This window comes from Emydura macquarii, unplaced genomic scaffold (genome assembly GCF_026122565.2).
Source record: "Emydura macquarii macquarii isolate MOO-44397 ecotype Brisbane River unplaced genomic scaffold, CSIRO-AGI_Emac_v2 contig_1483, whole genome shotgun sequence".
NCBI lineage: Eukaryota > Metazoa > Chordata > Testudines > Chelidae > Emydura > Emydura macquarii.
In genome coordinates this window covers 3,660,792-3,681,774 of record NW_027131620.1, presented here as the reverse complement: position 1 = coordinate 3,681,774, position 20,983 = coordinate 3,660,792, and the positions used below count along the sequence as shown (strand labels likewise).

The 20,983-nt window shown below is 49.1% G+C and overlaps 1 protein-coding gene across 1 annotated transcript in view; it reads left to right on the top strand.

The window, feature by feature from the left end:
* Positions 1–18,465: 18,465 nt before the first annotated feature.
* Positions 18,466–20,983, top strand: part of UCKL1 (uridine-cytidine kinase 1 like 1) — a 37,398-nt gene continuing 34,880 nt past the window's right edge. Inside the window, exon 1 of the mRNA XM_067554070.1 lies at positions 18,466–18,578. Within this exon, the coding sequence (XP_067410171.1) occupies positions 18,508–18,578 (71 nt within the window). The 5' untranslated portion in view covers positions 18,466–18,507. The remainder of the gene's footprint in view (positions 18,579–20,983) is intronic.

Genomic DNA, 20,983 nt, shown 5'->3' with positions numbered 1-20,983 from the left:
CTCCGTGCGGATCGTGGAGCTTCTCCCTCCACCTAGGATGCTGCTTCCCTGGGATTGGTATTTCTCCAGTTCAGCTCCCCGGGGGGCACCGATTGCCTGCCACGGGGATTAGCACAAGGGCCAGGATCTGAGAGTTCAAACCCGCAGAGAGGTGGTTTGAATCATTCAGCAGTGGATGGTGCCTTGGCCAGGGCGGGGCAGCGCTAGACTGCCTTGGGGGAACATCAGGAGGCAGAACGGGCCTGTAGGAGGCGATGTTTGTCTGTACTACGTCCCTTAACTCTCTCTAACCCATGCAGCTGGCCAGTTCAGGGGGAGTCCTGGGCCTGGCCCAGCGGGGCACCCTCAGGAGCATAAGGAGAGAACAGTCCTTATGTCCTTGAAAGCTCAGGGCCTGCAGTTCTGTCTGCAGCCCTGCAGACCACCCAGCGGAGGGTGAGAAAAGCTCCCCAGCCCATCCTCCTACTGCACACCTGCTTACGGACCAGGCAATAACAGGCCCATTGGAAGGGAAGACAGTGCATTCAGGAGCCCTGCTGGGAGGCCGTCTTTGCTATTCGCCTTTTCCACAGGTCTGCTCCACTGGCAAGCTGCTTTTCAGGGGTGCTGATCGCATGGAAGCTGGTGGGACCTGCGGCTGCCCAGCACCTCTGAAAACCCGCCTGGCGATCAGTGCTAGAAAACCAATTGGCTGTGCAGCACCGTGGAGTGCATGGGTCAGTTTGTAACCAGGCGCCGGGGCTGGGACTGAGTCATGCAGACGTGATTGCCACCCTGCTGTTAAACATGATTTGTTTTACGATAGCAGCCGGATGCCTCAGTCAGGAACAGGGCCCCCACCACTCCACCACGCACAATACAAAATAAGAAGACACGGCCGCTGCCCTGATCAGAGCCTCATCGCGCTAGTCATGTACAAAACACACAGGCCCCTGCCCCGAAGAGCTTACATTATAGCTGTGCAAAGAAGGCTTCATCCGAAGCCCAAATCCACGATGCACGCAGAAGCAGTGCTTTCCTCATGACCTTGCAGGCTAGACGCATGCAAGTGGGGCGTGCGCAAAAGTGCTTTTGCAAAGATTGGGGCCTGAAGGATTTGGTGCCCCAACGCTTCGGGGTCCTATGGTATGAACCCAGTTCCGGGCACTTAGCAATATTACATTTCCTGCTCATGTTGATGACGCCGGTGTATGTGTTAGTTCGTCTTTAGGACAAAGTAGAGGGGAATTCTAGGGTCACCCTGTGTATGGAAGATTAGCAAGACAGCCTCCAGTTCATTTCATTCCTTGTCACAGCTGCATAGATTACAGTTGGTGGCCTTTGACTTCCACCATGGGTATCCGAAATCTCATGGGTTACATTCGGGCTGCCTGATCAGACCACGTGAAGCATCATCTGTCCACCCTTTAAAAAAAGTCTTGTTAATCTGCCTTCCCAAGACAGGTCCCTTTAATTTGCCCTTCTCTTTATTGTGCCACCAGTTGTGAGAAAGGAAAGTCCCAAATATGTCCTGTCCTTGGTGTGGGAAGGCCACGGCTGTAGAGAATGGAAAGGCTACAAATCGTTTGAGTGTCTTTAGCCCAGCAGGGGGGAAGGTATATAGTAAAGCCTTCCCCCCAAATAGAGATTGGTGACGTACTTGATTCCCTGCTTCCAAAGAGGAATGCAACTGTAATTGCTGTCATTTAGGAATCATTTCTCAGGCAGCACTCCAACTTGCAGAACGCCCAAGCAGCTGCAACTCTATTCTTCTGAGCAGTGCAAGCCGTGTTGAGACTTGCCTTAAAAATAGCTTTTCATTGCCCTTCATCCTATCTGTTTTCACAGCACAAACAGCTGCAGAGCAAAGGAAACAGCCTGGGACAAATCCTAGGAAAATACACATCAGTCAAATGAATGTGAGCTCAAGAGTTAATGCCGGAGTTTCAAATCTACTTGGTGTGTGCAACTCCATGTCTAATTTGCATGCACAGTTACCACGAGTGTGTGCACACCCTGCATAACTGCATGTGCAAATTTACCGGATTGGTCACTGCTGCACACAGTTTCCAGGATTGCACGTGTAGCAGCATTGTGCATGCAAGTCAGGCCTTCATTTGCGCACTGTCCTCTTTAGGAAATACTGGGACACGTAACCACTAGAGTCACCAATCCACTGGGGAGAAGAACAACCTTGGAAATTTCTGGTGCAGAAAAAGACCATCTGGCCCAACACGCCAGCCATGTTAACGTTTCTCTTACTGCCCCGTGGTCCCAATGGCCTTTCCATTCCTTCCTTCTCCAGACACACAGCTTGGTGTCTCATTGCTGTCCCCTATGGTTCGCGCTGTGTGTTTCTCACACCAGTGTACAATAGTCCTGCCAGCCTTCCATATTTACTCCTCGTTTCCTACCTTCTAGATTCTTGGTAACGAACTGAAGCCCGATGGCCAAGAATTCCCCCGACTGCCCTTCCCCAGACATAATGCTAGTCGAGCTCTTGGCCTCTGATACGACTGATATTTGTAAAGATCAGTTACATATTTTTCATGGTCGTTCATTCCTTTCTTCCACTTTCCATTTCTGTTCATCGCTGACTCTCTCTCTCAATTTTCAGCTCTCAAGCTCTGGCCAAAGAGGGCTGGAGAGAATTTCCTCCAAAGCCCACCACGTCATTCAGGCCACGGGAGCTTTCTGTATAGGAGAGGCTGATGTTCCTTGTCCCGTCTGCCCCTACCTGAGGCGATCACTATCAGTTCTCAGGGATATCAATGTGGTGCCCGTGGCAGGCCACCGTGCTCGTTACTACCCAACCAATGACGCATCGGTCTGTCCGTCGTAGACATCCGTAACGCCTTCATATCCAGGTACCAGCATCACTGGTGGTTGGAGACCGAAGGCTAGACGCTGGCCCCTGCGACAGCCCTTTTGCACTGCTCTGACCTGGTAAAGGGGCCATAAAACTGCCTTACCTGGACAACTTCAGACTGCCCTGATGTGGGGGATTCTCTGGGTGGTAGAGATCCAGCAGAGCCTCCCCCGCAGCTCCCTTGCTTCAGTTCCTACGCTGAGCAAAGTTTTGCCGGACCCAAGGATTGGGGCCCAAACACTGCAAATATATTTAGCTCCTGGCTGGTAGCCAAAAGCCATAAAATATAGTCTGAAGCCACTTTACATGTGCTATGGGTCGCTTCAGTGAGAGTTAGAAAACATCTGGCCCGTCTGCATGCTGGTGGGGGGGTGTTTGTATTACACACCGGAGCCTGCATCTCATCAAGTCTGATCTGTTCCTGTCGGACAGGCACAATGCCAATCGACTGCTTTCCTGACTAAAGATGGGATCTCCAGTGGGAGCTCAGGCCAGCGTGGGGATGGTAGTTGAGAAGCAAAGAGAAGAAGGACATTTTCCATAGCACTGCAGTATAACGGTAGAGCTCGTCAGCTGGTGGAAATGAGTGTCCTTCCACGGTCGTGAAGGGAGTTGCACTGATCTATGCCAGCAAGATTGCAGTGGCACGTATTCTGTGTGCACTTAGATACCATGGTTACTGCGCCTATGGAGAATGGGTGTGTAATGGGTCTGCTGTGTGCGGAATGGATTTGATTGGGTGCTTCTCGTTTTAGGTTGTTTTGTATGCGTTTTTCTGTTGTTCGGCATGTCGATACAGGTATCGAGCAGCTAATCGGTGTCCACAAACAGCTGCTGCTGTGCATGTGCATGAACTTGTGTGTTCCCAGCGGTAGGTTTTGGATGCACACACCAGTGCATACATGACCTAAGCCACCTTGGTTGAAAAGTTCGCTGTGAAGTCTGCATTGTCTCCCTGTGGGAGTAGAACATGTTAGTCCCGGTGGTCATCACTTCGAAGGCTCTTTTACAGAATTCTGGCCTTTAGTGCAAAGGAAAACAGGCCCTGTGAGATCAGCAAATCCCTATGATCCAAAGCGCCGTCCCCAGCTCCAGTTAGCTCCGGGTTTGTGGCCGTGCGCGCAGGGCGTTAGCCCTTTCTCCAGAGACAAGAGCGTTGCAGTGCATCTATTTAATACCAGGCAGCTTTTCGAAATCGACATTTTGGCCCGGATTCTGCCCTCTGAGATGTGCAGGCGACTCCTACTCATTGAATCTTGCCATCTACACCTCTGTGACATGCCATTTGCAAGGCGAGCTGGTTTTGCTCCTTTGCTGCTTCTGTTAAAACCCCGAGCGTTAGCTGCAAACGCCATTTTTAGAATATTACCTTTCCCTTGCTACTTGGTAATAATCAGAGGCTGGAACACCACAGAGCTCGGGGGAGGCAGGGGTTTGTGTGTATCAGTCATTTCTCTATTTCATGTGCAGTTTCCATGAAGAACACAAGGCAGCAGGGTATCACTGTGACCTTTATCTCCGTGAGCAAGGAGAGTGACAGCTTCTACCCGCTCTGTAGCTACGATTAGTTCATGGAAAGAGTTCTAGAAAGAAAGGGCAGCAGCAGGAACTGGAAAGAGCCCAAAGAAAGGCCCAGATCCTGAACCGCTGCCCATCCCTATAGCTCCACTGCACGCAGTGCAGCTGCAAGAGGATACAGCAGCTGAAGATCTGAGCACAGCTCTCTTGGAGTTCTTTGGGGGTCACCTCTCCCGCATGCAACCACACTGCCTTTCACCTCCAGCTCTGCCCTCCTTCACCCTCTCGGGGCCTTCATTAAAGAGCTGCCATCTCTCTTTTGAATGGGGTTCAGCTGATGCCTGCAACCTGTGCTGGGGGCGCCTTTTCCCAGTTAGACGCTGCCGCCCTTTGTGTCTCACACATCCAGCGGGAGAAGGCCTCATAAACTCACATGAGCTGCCACCGATCAGTTGGCCCAGGAGCAGCCAGAAAACAGGAAAACTCTGTTATAAAATTGTGGGCCAGAACCTCATCTGGTGTGCAGCAACCTACCTCCATTCACGTCAAAGGAGCTGCACCAATACCCCGGCTGAGGGTCTTGCCCTGTATCTCTAGCAGTTGTTTCAGCCCCTGCATTGCAGCCCCTGCATTGGAGATGCTAGAGAGAAAGTTTGGCCAGGAGAGGAGGATAAGGCACTTCAGGGATTCTCATTCAGACCGTCGGTGTGGCCAAGTTGGTAGTACGCCCAACTGGGACTTCAGAGCGCTGGAGTTCTAGTCCTGGCTTTGCTGCTGGGTGACACTTGGGCCAGTCATGTCCCTGCTCTGTGCCTCAGTTTCCCCATCTGTAAAAGGGGGTGATGGTACTGACCCCTTTTTGTAAAGTGCTTTGAGACCTACAGATGAGAAAAGCTAGTTATGATCATAGCAGGAGTTCCCACTGTAGCTTTTATCACTTTGCTGTTTTTTCAGAGCTTCACAAACTGCAATAGATGGTGGGTGATATTTACCATCCTGGTGTATGTCTTTGCTATCTGTGAAGTTCCCAGTTGCTAGTTGTGACTAGTGGTACCATATTTTATACCTTTGTTATACTCAGTATTGTCATAAATACTTGACTCCATGGTTAGACATTTGGATTTAAATCTCTCAGAGCCTTTAATTGAGCTGGAAGGTTTTTAAAGTTGTTTGCAAGAGGGTTGGTTTATTGTTGTGGTTCTTTTTCCCCCTGGGCTGAAGTCTGCATTGGTCCCTCCACCATCTTGGCTTCATTCTCAGCGAGAAGTGTTTTATTGTTGGAAGAAGTTCAGAAAGTAGACGGAGGAGCATGCTGTAAACATGTCCTTCGACCTGCATCCCACCCTGTGTCTGTTGCCACTGATGGGAGCATTGCCCTTGTCTTTCCTGGGATGAGGAAAATCATGTCCAGCTTCCACTCATTAAAAGCCAGTTCTCATGAAAAAGGAAACATACGGGGGCTTGTTCTGCAGCTAGGGAGACCCCATTGATTTCAATGGGAGGGTTGTGCATGGAATGGCTCAGGCTTAACAATGATCCCAGACCATAATATATCTCTTGCAGCCAGCCGGTGTATCAACAGAAACAGTGTCATCGCTTGGCACCTGGCAGGGTTTTAACTGCTTTTCTGCTCGGTTCTGCTGGATCATCTGCTGGTCCCAGGATTGCTGTATCTGTACTGGATGCTCAGCAACGCTGGCCTATGTACTGCCTTCCTGAATCTGGTGTATTAGGGTCCATCCAGTTCCATTGAAGTCAATGGAAGTTAGATCGTGTCCTCAGCCAGTGTGAAAGCTGGGAAACAAACCCACTGCTTAGGAACTTTGGTTTCAATGGGAGCGAGGTGCCTAAATATCTTGGAGGATCTGGGCCATTGTGCAATCTGCCCTTCATAATCATGCCTATTGAGAACAGGTTTTGCTGGTGCTTTAGGGTGGGACGAACTGGGGCTCTTTGAGACACCCTATGGGATTCACGTCCTAAAATCCTAATACCTAAGCTAATACCTGCATCCCTACTCTCTGGAGACATGCGTGAGCCTGCACCTCTGTGTGTGATGTGAGCATGTAGATACAGGCGTAGGATAACGGACGGGCTGCCGAGGACAGCAGGGAGTAATCCTACCAGGAGGGCCCTGGTGAGATTGTCACCAGAAGGAGATCAGCGCCCAAGTTCTTTGGGCCCCAGAATCTCCCAGATTTGGGGCCCCCCATTTGAAGTTCTTAGTCTAGCTCGGCGCGGATTCCAAATTGGCAACCAAAACTTTTTTTAAAAGCGGCTTTTTAACGAGAGGGAACGTTTTGTGAGGCACTGTCTGCGTTCGTTGGTATTTTTTGTGTTTTCATAAAAAAAGGCGGGGGGGGGGGGAATTGGTTTTCAGTTGTCATAAATTGGGGGGACAGGTATTTGAGGGGTGTGTATTGGGGGGGAGGGGAAAGGACAAAAACTCCATGAAAAAAATTGAAGGAAACAAATTGTTTTCCCTTTTTTCCAAACACTTAGCTGGGAAAGAAATGGCGTTTCCCAACCAGCTCTGCTCTGTGGAGGCAGATAACGCTCTCATTGAAGCCCAAGGGGACTTGGCGTCTCTCAGGACGGGGCCCCTGTTAGCTGCATGTTCCCCAGAGCCAGAGGGACAATCCAGGGCAGAAGCGCCCGTGTGGCTGTGCCAGGAGGCACTGAACCAGCTTCATTCCTGAAGTGACTTTCAAGGGACTACCTTGTCCCATTCTGCCCCGGTAAGACGGAAGGAGGCGGAATGACTGTGGGAAGCTGGCTGAAGTGGGCCCGGAGCAGCAGGCACTGTGCCCATCGCCCCCTTCAATGCTGACCTCCAGGCAAGTACAGGGGAGTGCCCTGAGCAAATCCTCCACCCCTAGTTCTGTGGAGGGGTTCCCCTGCAACCCCCAGTACTTCCACTGCTGAAGACACTGGGCACAGAGGCTTCTCTTAAGAGAAAGTCCTCCATGCCCTGCACCCCCCGCAAGTCTGTTTCAAGGCCCTCCGTTCCCCCAGGCTGGGTCAGGGACCCCCTGCCCTGAGGGCTGGTCTCTTTCGGGCTCTGGAATCCAAGTGCCTCCACAGCTCAGGGTCCGCGTCTTCGGCCGGGTTTGCATCTGCGTGGGTCAGGCTAGACGTTGTGACTACTGCTCAAAATGAGAAGGTGGAGGAGGAAACCTCTGGGTCACTCTCTGTTACTCATCTCCCAGACCATCCCTCCCCCCCAGTCTTCACCAGGGAACTCGCCAGAAAACCCCAGCCTGGCAGCAGACAGGCGTTGCTGACGCCCGTGGCACTTGCTTCCCTGCGCGTTCTCTCTCGTCTTGAGGAGATGCCGAACGGCTGTTTGAGGCATTGGCGTTCGGTCACTCGCGCACGTGGGGATGTGTGCTGGAAAGGCCAATGCTCCAGACAGCCTCGAGAGGAACCCTGAATTCTCATTCAACAGCAGCCGGGCCACCTGACTATTCCTCGCCCCGACACAGGCTAAGGCAATGCCACGGCCCCCCCCCCCCCGCAAAGGAAGCATTTCTGATCAGGGCTAATGCCTTTAGGGGAAGCCTGTAAGCTTGTTCTTTTTTGCTAAGTCATTTCTACTTCGGGCTTCTCCGATGAGAAACCCCTGAGGAATCCAACCTGGGATACTCAGTAACGGGCTTATGCGAGTCTCTGCCTTTGAGAAATGCTGATGGATGTAAAAAGCTAGATACAAGCCCAAAATGCCAGGTTCCAAGCCAGACTTCGCCAAAGCTGGGACATGTTTGGATCCACGGGTTTGACTGGGGGGAGGTTCTTCTCTCGCTTGTGCATTTTGAGCAGCAGAAAAATGGTAGGAAGGCAGAGTAAATGCCATCTTTTCCCAACCGGCCTTTTTTCAACATGGTAAGAAACCAGCAGAACTCGGTTAAGGATTAAAACCAGCATGTGGACTGCTCTGAAACTGTCACAGTCAGTTACCCCTTCCAGCAATTACAGCAGCAAAATGGGAAACCGAGAGAGAGGGAATTATTTTCTTTAGTACATCATGGAAAAGAATGAAGTTCAGCACCAAAGACTCAGAAGGCGTTGAGTCAAGTTCTCTTCTTCCCTGGACACAGCAGGGCAGTCATCGTCTGCATTGCTTGTTATCACAGCGCCTTACTTTCAGTAGCTTGCATTGTCTTCGGCTGCGACGCTTCTTTTAAATGAATGAAATCCGCAGTTTTTCTGGGATAGTCAGAAAGGCCACGTGGACCCAGCTCCTTTCCAGCCCTTTTAATTCTTTGCTGGAATTGCACAAATCTCAGGTGTCTAAAGGAAAATGGCTCATTTATTTGCAATGCAAAGGAGGCAGATGCTGCTGTCAGTTTCACTGGTATAAGTCCTGAGTGGCCATGAGCAGAATTCGGCCCAAGAGTTTGAGGAGCTGCAGGAGCAGATTTTAAGTGGGGAGAAAACTTCAAAAGACTTACTTTAATCACCTGAAAAATAATAAATATTGATTTAAGAAAATATTATATACCATGGCCCACATTTTCAACAGGCCCCTGAGCAGACGTCTTACTACCAGACTTGCTCATGCAAATCTCCGTTTCCTTGCACAGCTGCAGCTAGTTAAATAGACAGCTGGAGTTTGTGGAGGCCAGCTGAAAATGTTAGCCTATTTCTCTCCATCCAGCATATCTAGATAGCCATCGAAAATAATCAACAGGGTATGTAATAAGGAAAACAAATATGAGAACTATGTTTTCAGAATTTGGCCACCATAGCACAGGTGGAGTGGTGGAAGCATCCGTGCGTGCACTCAAATGAGGTAAATGCAATGCCCAGGTGACTCATTAGACACACCGGTATTCAGTCTGCACACATCCATAGGTGCAGGGTTTTGTAGGCCACTTTTGAAATTGTCAACGTCCGTGCCGGATGCACCAGTCCTCGTGTCTGAGGTTGTCGTCAGGTTCCAGCTCCCTGGGAAGCACAAGATTTATAGCCGTGGTTGTTATTTTAGCACTTTACTCTGCTTCAGGAAGGGGATCTGCTTGGATCCACTAGAGCTTCCAGGCTGGCGGATTCAGTTTAACATGGGGATTAAAATAATGTAAATTGGAGCCTAAATTAAGATCAGGGCTTAGATGTAGCATGAGCGTTTCAATATAAAATAGCCTGAATTTATTTCAGAGGCATGTTCTTTCGGACAAGGGAGAAGGTAAAACACACTATCAGTTTATTGTGTGATCTCTCTTCTAGCTGGAGACTGTGGCCAAATGCTGATCTCAGTTACATTGGCACAAATCTGAAGTAACTCCAATTCCCTTTCAATGTATGAGATTTATTCCAATTTTAGGCTGGTGCAAATCTGGCTTACCTCCTGCCATGGCAATGGGATGAATTCACTCGGACAGGTCCTAACCCCTGCTCAGGCCCATTTGTGCTGTACTGGTATTGCAAAGGATCTGTAAAGTTTCCATAGCATGGCAGCTGAGGATTCCCCAGCATGAAGGTTATTGTTCCTGGCTGGCAGAGAATCATCTGACCCAGAGCTGCGCCAGCCTTAACTTGTCTCCTCTTGTCCTCAGCTAAGGGAGGGGGCAAAGCTGCATTTCAACAGTCCCTGACAGTATAACAGTCGTTTGATGGCTCTTACAAGCAGATGCAATTTAGAGCAACCTTATGACTACTCTGAATTGTGCTGGGAGCCAAATCAGCCCCAAGGATCAGGGGAATACAAAGATGATATACAGCCTCTTTACTTGCTTGCCCCCTTTGGGTTCTGTTGCAAACAGATCGCAACTGGACCTGAGGATAAGTTAGTGGGTCTTTTCCAACTCTGATGTCTGTGATCCGTTAGCTCTGTCTTTGGGCTCCTGGCCCTCCAGGTACAAGAGGTGCAAAAAAGATCACCCAAAAATTGCAAAAGGAAGCAGTGGTTTTATGTTAGGCATTCCAGTTTTGCCAAAGAAAAACTGCTTCCTCTACACAGACATTGGACAAAAGGCTGTGATCATTCACCGTCCCCTCCATTAGGGACTTTTATATCGCCAACTTCAGAGCAGATCAAAAGGAAATGTCAGCACGTAGCTAGAGAGCAGGAAGGATTGTCCCGACCCTGAGCGCTTACACAAATGTAACTCCTACCCAAGTCGAAGAGCTTTTAGCAGTGGGACCTTAGATGCCAAACTGCGTGAGTCGAGTCCCAGACAAGGTGCTGATTTACTAACAGGCTGAGTTCTGGATGGTCCTACATACACAGGAAACCATGACAAACCTCACAAAGTGCACCACAGTGAATGGCCACTCCGGAGTCGATCCCAAATACTGCATTCGGGGGGGTTTTTTACTTCATTTTTTTCTTTAACCGTTAACGTCACCAGGAGCAATTGCCGGGTTCTTTTCAAAATCCAACCCTTGCATTTCACAAGTTCTAGGCGAGATCATTTCGTATCACCTTAGGGAACATCATTACAGAAACTCACCTGATCACATTTTAATCTGGTCAGTATTTAATCCCCAGTAAAATTGACATTCATCACAGGTTTTGTAGATATTAATAAGATTTCCTTCTCAGTGAGGCATCACGCACACAACACAGTTGCAAGATACCTCCGGCTCCCTCTGCATTGTGATTTCCCTGTCAGGCCTCCGTGCTCAGAAGTTTTGACACATTTTGTTATGCTTTCCAAAACTGAAGAACTCCGCACATACAGAGGCAAAAAAACCCCGGTCTGGGTTAAACCCACGAATGGCAAGCAAGGGCCGATTACAGTGGGATCTGTGGAGACCTTACAAAAAATCCAGTAGATGGGAATGTTGAGGATGAGTAAGGCTCTTTCTCCCAAAGGAGGGAATTAAGATGATCTGGGATGCAATTCTAGCAAACTCTTGACAGCTTTATTCCTCAAAGGAAGCTGGGGCAGGGAAGCTGGGGCCATCCTGAAGGTCCATCTCAAAATCAATGCTAGAAATACCTGTATGTCAACTCTGGTCCAGTCCATGGAATAGCCTATGCTAATAGTTACATTGTTCTGAAAACAGAGGTGTGGGCAGGGGGTTGGCAGGAGGCTGCCCCGATGCCTTTAGACATGGCGGCAAATACATTAGCTTGCTCGTGCTGTAGTTTGTCCATCGGAAAGGGATATTTGGCGGAGATTTTGGACGGGCAGGGATGGTTGGATTTTGCAAGAAACCTGCCATTTAAAGGAAAACGTTTGCCGTCATTGAGGCTGGCAAGGGAATCTATGCATTGATCTCTGTGGAGAGGGCGCTAGCCGTCTGAGGAAGCACCAGCTCCCTTTATCAATACTAGATCTTGGCTACTCTGATGTTCCTTTCATCCGCCTCCATTTCATTCTTTAGCATCTTAAGGTCCAGTTGAGCTGGATGAAGGGTTTATCGGTGATGATGAAGGTCCGGGAGCATGCTGTGTTTGGGGCCCCATCCTAGTACACATACCTCAGACTTGTTTTATTGTATATCCCATAGGCATAGGAATTCAACAGCTTACAGCCAATCCTTCCCTCCCAATATGTGTAGCTCCCATTGAAGCCAGTAGGAGTTCTACAGGGGAAGGAAGTCTTACCTCGGCCCCCAGTTTCGTCAGGCTCTCGCCCTACTGGTATTTGAGCTTATTTCTCACGCAGTCACGTAAGTTGGTGATGTTGCTATCACTTACTCACATGCTGGACCTGCCATGCTTTTTGTGAGTCCTTTGCTGTGGCATCTCTCTCCATATGAGGTTTTGGCCTAGCTCAGGCCACCTAAGGAAGTTAACCCCGGTGCAGAACCACTGCCGCTTCCTGCAGCTATTTTCCAAATCCAGCTAAAATCCAGCTGTGTTTTTGAATTAAGGAATTTCTCCCCTCCCCCACCACCACGGCTTGACTGTTGGGAGCTCCCTTGTCTGGGTGGAAAACGCTGACTCCAAATCGGTGCCGGGAGTTCAGCGTGGGACTTCTGCATCCATGCCGTTCATTGCACATGGGGAATCCTCTGGGGCTGTAGCTCCTCTTCTTCTAGTCTGTGCAATAACTACACCCCAGAACACCTAAGCCATAGGATCACCCCCAAGGAGAAACTGCGAAGCCCTTTGGCTCCGTTATCGAAGCCAACCCCGGTTGAATGAATTGGACGAAGCTGGAGCGCGGACTCTTGTCGCTGAGCCTTTGCGAAACCCCTCTTCCAAAATGGCTCGACGTAAGCAGAGCCATCTGGCCCCAAACTGCGTCTGTTCAGCAGCGGGGGTTGGCCCATTTGTGCGAGGTGGTTCAGAAGACCCACTGTGTTCAACTTAAGATATTGAAGGCCTGTTGCAAGCAAAGACAGGGGGGCTAATGCAGTAAGTGGCTGTGAAAAACCAGACTGATGTGAATACCTAGCTAGTTGATAAATGCAGAAAGGTATTACAACTGGGCAGTCATGCTCAGGACCCATGTTTCAGGTGGGTGATGAAGGCATCCACACACACCCTTTGGGTTATTATTTTCCATGCATAACACCATGCTGGTTTAAATGAAGGCTTCCAACATCTATTTCACTTAGATTTAATACGGCAGCTATCACATGGTAAGTACATCCCAGAAACTTCTCTGGGTTTAAGAACTATGTCGTGAAGGAGAGTCTGTTACAGACTGTGTCATCTTCAATCTAAATTAAGGGCCAAGTTTTCCGACGTGCAATGACCCTGACTGTGCACCCAAATCAGGTAATGCTGTCACAGATTCTTTTGTACGCCGTCACGGTTACTGCACACACAAATTATGCACACATTTGGCGTATACAATCAATCGTGCATCTCGACTGTGTGAAAATCTGGCCCGAAATGTGTATCTGCAAATCATAGATGAAAGGGCTAACGTTTCAAAAATGACATGATTCAGTCATACATACAAAGCGTGGCCGTGCCCTCGAGTTCCATAACCACGCACTTCACAGCACTCTTTGAAAATCTAGCCCAAACTGTCACCTGAAACAACAGCTCCAGCCTTGATCTCAAATCTTCTCTTCCTTTTGAGGAACCTTGAAGTGCAAATGAGAATGCAGTGTGTCAGGAAAGCCTTTGTTCGCAACAACAGCAAATATCACATTTCAGAACAGGGAGAAAATCAATCCATTGTCAGATTCTTGTTACTGTAGTTCTACAGGGGGCCTGATTCCTGATTGCATTCACCTCTGCGGACGATCCAGCCAAAATGGGCACAGGAATTACTTGCATCAGGGTAGACGCGTGCACATCAACGCAAACCATTTGGGATATTTTCTTTCCGTACTCCCTTCTGTGGCACCCATTCCATGACATATTCGTATGTTTCATGTCAATGCCAGGTGTTCTGCATAAGTGCATTTTGGAAAAAAGATTTTCAATGTATCACTTGTAACCATAGATATAAATATATAAATATATATATATATATATATATAAAGTGTTTATTTGCAAAAAAAAATTTTAAAAATGTTTTAATAGTCAACTCTCTTATAATAAACTCCCAATTTGTGACGATACGTTCTTTTGTTAATCATAGACAAGGCCTCCACTTGAGAGTACTGTAATAAATAAAATATTAACAACAGCGCCACTGAGCACCTACAAGGGATACATCTATGTACTGTATATATTTAAAAGAAAGCTGTATCAAATAAATGTTTATTGATTTTTTTGGAGGGGGAGTTTGGCGTGAGTGATTTCATTGGCAATGGCGCAGTCACCGAAAGACAAGCGTTATCCCCCAGTTCTTCCAGGAATAATAGAGTGGTGTTGATCACGGCCCAGCAAAAAATAAAAGGGTGCGTGGCTCGCTTAGTCCCCTCGCTTCAACCCGCTTGGTGCCGAAGTGAGAGGTTTCTAGGAACTCGGTCCACTTCAACCAGACCCTCCGGCACTGTCAGCTGTTCCCTTTATTAGCACAGGATGTTCCCCGGCGACCCGAGCCAGCTGCAGCACTTCATGCTTTGTGGAGTGAATGTCCCCTCCTGGCCCTAAGCGTGAGCCTCTGCGCCGGTCCCGGTGCATCGCTGCTGCCCACACGCCAGGCAGCCGGGCCGCCTGACCAGCGCAAGTCGTAGGCTGTGGGTTAATGCACCCGTAACGGAATGAGAAGCAACAGCTGCTTTCGGGGAGATTTGGGGCCCAGCCTTGCTTCCACTGAAATCAATGGGAGCTTGGCCCTGGAGTTCAACGCGAGCAGATTAGGGGCACAACGTGGCACACAGGTGCTCTAGCAACGTTAGGACCTGATGCCCTGTCAAAGACGCCTCCCAAGATGTGGGCCAAAAGGATTCGAGAATCCCGCTGTTAACCTGGAGATCTAGGCCTTCTGGCTCCTAGGGGAAGGAGGAAAAGAGATCAGATCTGAATTTTGACCTCTGATTCAGCTCCTCCTCTAGGGGAACTATTCACTCTGGGGAGATGAGGGGATGGGGCATCACCCTACAAACCCATCTTCTTTCAACTAGAAGGAAGGTCAGCATTAAACCGTAGGCAGTGTAGTGACCAAGAGAGCTCCCTCCTTCCCCCAGTGTAGACATACTTTAACACCTTTCACCTTGACGTAGCTGGCTGAGGTCAAGTCTGGGGCAGAGGCATCTAATCTTGACACCCCTGATGTCATTGCTGGGCTTCTGCATGCCGTACTTCAATCACCGCCCCAAAAGGGTGCCGAAAATCTCCAGGGAATATGCACATGCATGTCCTTTCCAACCACTGGATGGAGCTGTTGTTATACAAAACTTCTCCTCCTTCCTTTAGCCCCTGGCACGGGGTTGCTCTGATCAGACACAAAAATATAACGTTGAGCCCTCGGGCAACGTTCTTCCTCCCTGAGAGGGAAAATGGGAATCATTGAAATAGGAAAATGGGCATGATTCGGGCTAGAGCCGCATATGATGCCGGCGTGTTTCCATGGACCGGGCCTCCCGCTCCGTGAGACAGCAGCCCCTCTCATGCAGCCATCCAGAGCAGCAGATGGTTTCCAAAGCCGGATCGCTTTCCTTCAGCCCGCTGGGGTTGGGCCAGAGCTGTGAATATAAACTGCAGAGGAACTTTCAATAAGCTGCAGGAATAAAGGCAGCCTCATGAACTGTTCAAGCCACAGTTCATTTGGGAGATTCACATGCTTTCGGATAGCAAGACTCCTGCTGTTGGGCCCTCTCACAAATAATATTCAGAAGCCCTTGGGCTCCTTTCAGGGTGCGTCTGCCTGGCTAGATGGTGGTTAATCCTAGATTAGCTTTGGTTTTCCACCATTTAATGTTAGACTCTGATCACTCCCTGCGCCTGCCCAGAGCCCCATTAAAGTCAACTAGGAGGATGCAAAAACAAGGTTCCACTGTACAGGGGCCGATTGCAGGATATGGACCTACATTTTCATGAGTTTGTTTAGCAATAAGCATAGGAAGGATAGATTCTGGGTAAGCTTCCTCCATACAGTTCTGCCCCTGCACCTGAACTCTGGCCTGCGGCATCATTTGCTTTACACCAGCAGGTCCCGGCCTCTCTCAAGCAGAAATTGCCAGCAGGGTTTAAGCGCATGGTGTTTTGGTGATGTGCACAAATGGGAGCCATGGTGAGTCCCAAATGCATTTGCACTCATCTGCTGTGGAAAGAGTTGAATTCAGCTCTCCAGAGATGTCAGGATATTGCACCAAATGACTGCACCAGCTACTCCGCCAAGGTCAAGACAATTGGCCAGAGGGACAAATCGTGGCCACTGCTGCTTCTCAATTGTGTGACTTGGGCGACTCAGTCTATAACAACGCTCCACCGCCACCCTTTCACTTCCTGGCGTATGGCGTTACGGGCAAAGTCCTTGCTGAAGTGTTCAGAGCAGCCGGGGGGCACCAACGATGTAAGAATGAGACCTGCCTGTAGGATCAGACTTAGATGGAGGACAAAGTCCTCTTCTACTTTCTAATGCCTTTTTTGGCAGAACACCCAACGAGCAGCAGATTTAGCCAAATCTCCCTTAACGCTGCAGTTTTCCAACAAATCTGTGCGTTGGACCATCCGATCTCAATGAAGCGAGGCTAAGGCCCTCTTTGACAGGGAGATTAGGAACATGTAAAGCAAGCTGGGGGATTTTCTGCATCTGCCTTTTCCCCTACTCCCCTTACCCCTGCCAAAACACAAGATATCATGAATTACACCCTGTGCAATCCCAGGAGTTCAATGGGGCTGTAGCTCAGAGCTACATATAATCTAAATGAATCTAAATAAATATATATATATTGTGCCAATTCCATTGCACCACGTGCAATTCACCTTGGTGAGTAAGAGGCTAGGCAGCCCTCCCGTGAATAAGGGAGATGGCACTTCTGCCTTCTCAAGTATCTGCAAAGGGTCAATAATTCACTTAAGACTTGATGAGTTGAGGCAGCCCAAGAATGCAAAAGGCCAAGAATGTGCAGAATTATGCCATGGGTAAGCAAAGGCCGAATGGGATCAGCAGCCCCCGTGAAGTTTGCATTGCTGAGCCAATCCCTTTCTGAATTTATCAGCATTTGCACACATCTCTCCTTTAACCCTTTCTGTGACTGCTGCTATTAATGACTCAGCCAACAGCTGTACTAGTGCTGGTGCGAAGGGGAGAAGCAGGTGCTCTTGTCTGTTCTCTCAGCCTTGGATAACAGTGTTTGTGTTTTAGGGGATGGATGACGTTATAATCACTATTTTCTGTTCAAGCGCATTGGAGAAGGGAACCCAAGGGTTTTCTTGCTCCTGCATTAGGCCAGGAGGAGAATTTCTTTTTTTAGGAACTGCCTAGTCACAGAAGCAAAGCAATCTTTGCTGTGTGGATGGCACAGCCATGTTGCTGTCAAAGAGACATTTTCCCCTTTTGCATTCTTTCCTGTTCCAGTATTTTCTTGTCCTTTTTGAGTCTTGAGTCACATTCATTCAGGTTTACAACTGTTGGCAAAAGCATTCCAGCAACCTTTGCGATCATGGAAAGAGAAATCTAATGCCCTGAGCCCACAAAGACACACGCCTAGTTCTATGCACAGTCGGTAATAGGATCGCTCCGGGGGCGTACAGTTAAACACACGCAGAATTCCTTGCGGGATCAAAGCTTCCAAACAATCAGTGACCTCATTATCTACCATCTACTATTCAGTTATGATAGCTAGTGTCTGCATCATTTCTCCATGAGCCTGAAGAGTGCTGGGGTCAGTCGTAGGCTTGAAGGAGGAATTACTCAGTGAAATTCTATGGCCTGAGATCAGACAAGATCATCATAATGGCCCCTTCTGGCTTTAAAAATCTATGACATCTCAGAATGGATCCCAAATTCTGCTGCTTAATTTAATAATACAGTAACCCTTTGCTCCTAACCCCACCACTGGTCACACACAATAGTCTAAGAATATACCCAGCTCATGGGACTTAATAGGACTCGCTGCACAGACCTGCCATGTCTCACCCCTTTTGGGAGGGAAGCTCACCGCTGATTACTGTTAAGGCCGGTTTTAAAGTCTCTGTCAGCGGAGACGGAATTTGCAGCCTTCCACTGAAGCCTTTTAACTCCCACACACGAGTCTGGGAAATCTCCCCGTTTCCCCTTTGCAACAGAACCTGGTCCCTGACTTCGGACTCGGCATAAAGTTCTATGGCTCCAGCATTGAGCAGGCGCCACGTCCACTACTTCGAAGGCTCACGATGAGCGAGCGCTAGTGTTTTGCAGGCCTGGTGTCCACCAGCTCTAGTATCTTGAAGGCCTGTGGCTCCGGCATTTTGCAAACTTGGGGAAGGGGGGAATGGCTCTGGTCCTTTGCACGCTCTTTTGACATTTCAGCCAACCAGGGGGCTTTGTGTGGCCAGCAGGGGTTACGATCAGTGGCCATACCTCCAACTGGACGAGGGCTCAGTGGCTCCCTAACCTCTGCACCCCCCCTCCCCGCCACCATGTGACCTCCAGCCCAGCCAGCCACCCTTTCAGTTTCCTTTCCCTGCTCCCCCTGCACAAATAAAAACTACAACTCCCATGATGCAAAGGGATCCCCCCCACCCTTCCGGCTCGTTGTAGTCCGCCCCTGGGTGCCTCGCCTTTGGAACTAGCGCCTTCACTCCCGCCTGTGAACTACAACTCCCATGAAGCCTCGCGGGCGGGAGGGGGGGGGAGCGAGCGTTCCTCGCCCCGCCCCGCCCCGGCCCGGCAGCTGATCGAGCGAGGAGCGCAATGGCTGCAGCAGCTGGGGGCGGAGGGGGCGAGGGAGTGAAGGAGGAGAGAGGCGCTCCGACAGATGGCAGGTAACAGGGCGCACTGCCCGGGGGGGGCTGCCCAGGGGGGGCTCTCTGGGGTGCAGGGGGTGGGTGCTCCTGTGGCCTGTTTGTTTCTGTGGGGTGCCCTTGGCAGGGAAGGGGGGGTAGGGCTGGAGTGCCTGGGCAATGCAGGGCAAGCTCTCCAAGAGGATGGCTTCAAGATGCATCCCCTGGGCCGCTGCAGCTTGCTCTGGTGGAGGACTCCGGGGAGCCCCGGAGAGCCGTGGACCTGTCTCTTCTGCATGGCCATTAACTATCCCCCCCCCCTCCCCCTTGGCACGCCTGCGGGGGGCAGGATTTGCCCCTGCGTGCTCGTCAGATCTTTCCCGTGCTTCTCTGCCTTGCAAGGTGCTGTGCACTTGCTAGGCCCCCTCCTCCCCAGAGCTGGCTGCATTTCAGTGGGGGCAGGGTGGAGAGAGCAAGTGGCAAGTGCATGGGGATCCTTCAGGATGAAAAGTGCTAAGTACAGGTGCGGTGGGCGGGCTGTATGGGGTGGAAATACACTCGTGTGTATAGACCTATGAATTCTAACGAACTGACTGGTGTGTTTGTGTTTCCACTGCCCTGGGCTGGAGTGAATCAGAATTGCTCAGCTGTGTGTCAGAGGTCCTGTGCTGATAAAAGAAATTCTTCTTCAACTCCGGTATCTGGGGCTAACACAAGAGATCCAAGTTCTAGCCCTGCTCTCAGTCTGACACTCCAAAGGACTTCGGTGAGTCCAGTGGAGGCCTAGGTTGACTTCACGCTTTGGGCAGTGGTCACCATTCAGAACTGTGCAGTTTTACCTTGTGAATGGTAGCGTGATGTGCCCCGCGCTCGCTGGGGAATAGTGCAGTACTCACAGATCTAAACTGGTAATATTTAGGGGTGACCAGTGTAAGAATCACAGCTTGCTCTTGCAAGAGTTATAAAACCTGCAGTTTGTTCGTCTGGGGTGAAATTCTGGCCCCACTGAAGTCAATGGCAAAATACTCATTGGCTTCAGAGAGGTCAGTATTTCAGCTGACGCTTATAAACACAGCTGGAACCTTTCTGCACATGTGAAATCTTTATCTGTTGCTATCTTTAAAACTGTGAAAACAAGCTCTGGATTGAACTCTTTCTGTAAGGAAAGTGGTGTGTTAGTTTCGCCCATCTCAACATTAGCAACGGGTTCTAGTCTGCATACACAAAACCAAGGAATTAATCGCTTTCTTTCTTGCTGTTTTGTAAAATGATCAGCAGATTAAACTGCCGTAAGGATTAGCCTTCTGGCAAATACTAAAGTTTAGCTGTTTGCAAATCATGTGTGCTCTTGCATATGTGCACACACCCCTTCAAAATATCATACACTGCAAAAAGAAGGTATCTGAACATTTGCCCTCTTGGAAAAAACATAACTGAAAAATGGGTGGATGTTTTTTCCTCAAACTTTCTTTTTTTAAAAAAACAAAAACAAAAATTCTTTGGGTTGAGCTCATGCATGGAATATATCAGCTCAACAGGTGAAATATTCAGAACTCTATGATGAGTGTCTACAAAGAGTATTTATAATAAATGTTGCAAAGTGATGCTTACTAAAATTCAGTGTACCCGTGACTGCAGTCTAGTGGTTGGAGCAAACACCTGGGAGTCCAAATTTCCCCTGTGTTCTGTTCCAAATTAGTCAGTGATGTGCAGCGTGACTGTGGGCAAGTCACTAAGGCCAAACTTGCCAAACTTGGGTGCTCCAGAGATGCTGAACACACTGATTTCCAGCTGAGTCACTAATACACAGACCACTTACGTGGGGGGAAAGAGAGACTCGGGTACCTGCAGTTGAAAATGTCCTTAACCTTTCAGTGCTTCAGGTTCATCAACTGTAAAATGGGGAACTGTGAACACAATGAGTTTAACAGAGGAAGGAAGAACTTTACTGAGTAATAGCTGGAGAGGTTAATAAGTCGCTGGGTTGTATAACAACGGCTGTTTTAACCAAGTAGGACGCTTTCAGCTAAACTGACCTCATGGTTTCCTTTGCTCAAGCTGTCAGAAATGCAAAAGTGAACAGGTCATAAACAGCGGTGAGAACAGTGCATTATTTTAAAATTGAATTTAGCTTTAATAATCAAAGTTATTAACAGAGGATGTGTGAGATTCAGCTGACTGTAGTGACTCTGCATTTTCCCCCTTGGGCATGAATTTTGCATTCAAGTTGCTTAATCATTGTGGAATGGTGTTGCCATAGAAGGAAGTGGTGTTAAGTGTTGATCTCTCTCTTGCGGTATTTGAATACTTGGGCGTTTACCACGAGGGGGTGCTACTGCCATCCCCTTCAACTTGACCCTAGCTGCAAATTAATGTGCTGCTGGTTGGTTGTATCCAAGTGGAAACTTTTTAACTCTTTGGACCCTCAGAGTTTTCTTTCTGTGCAA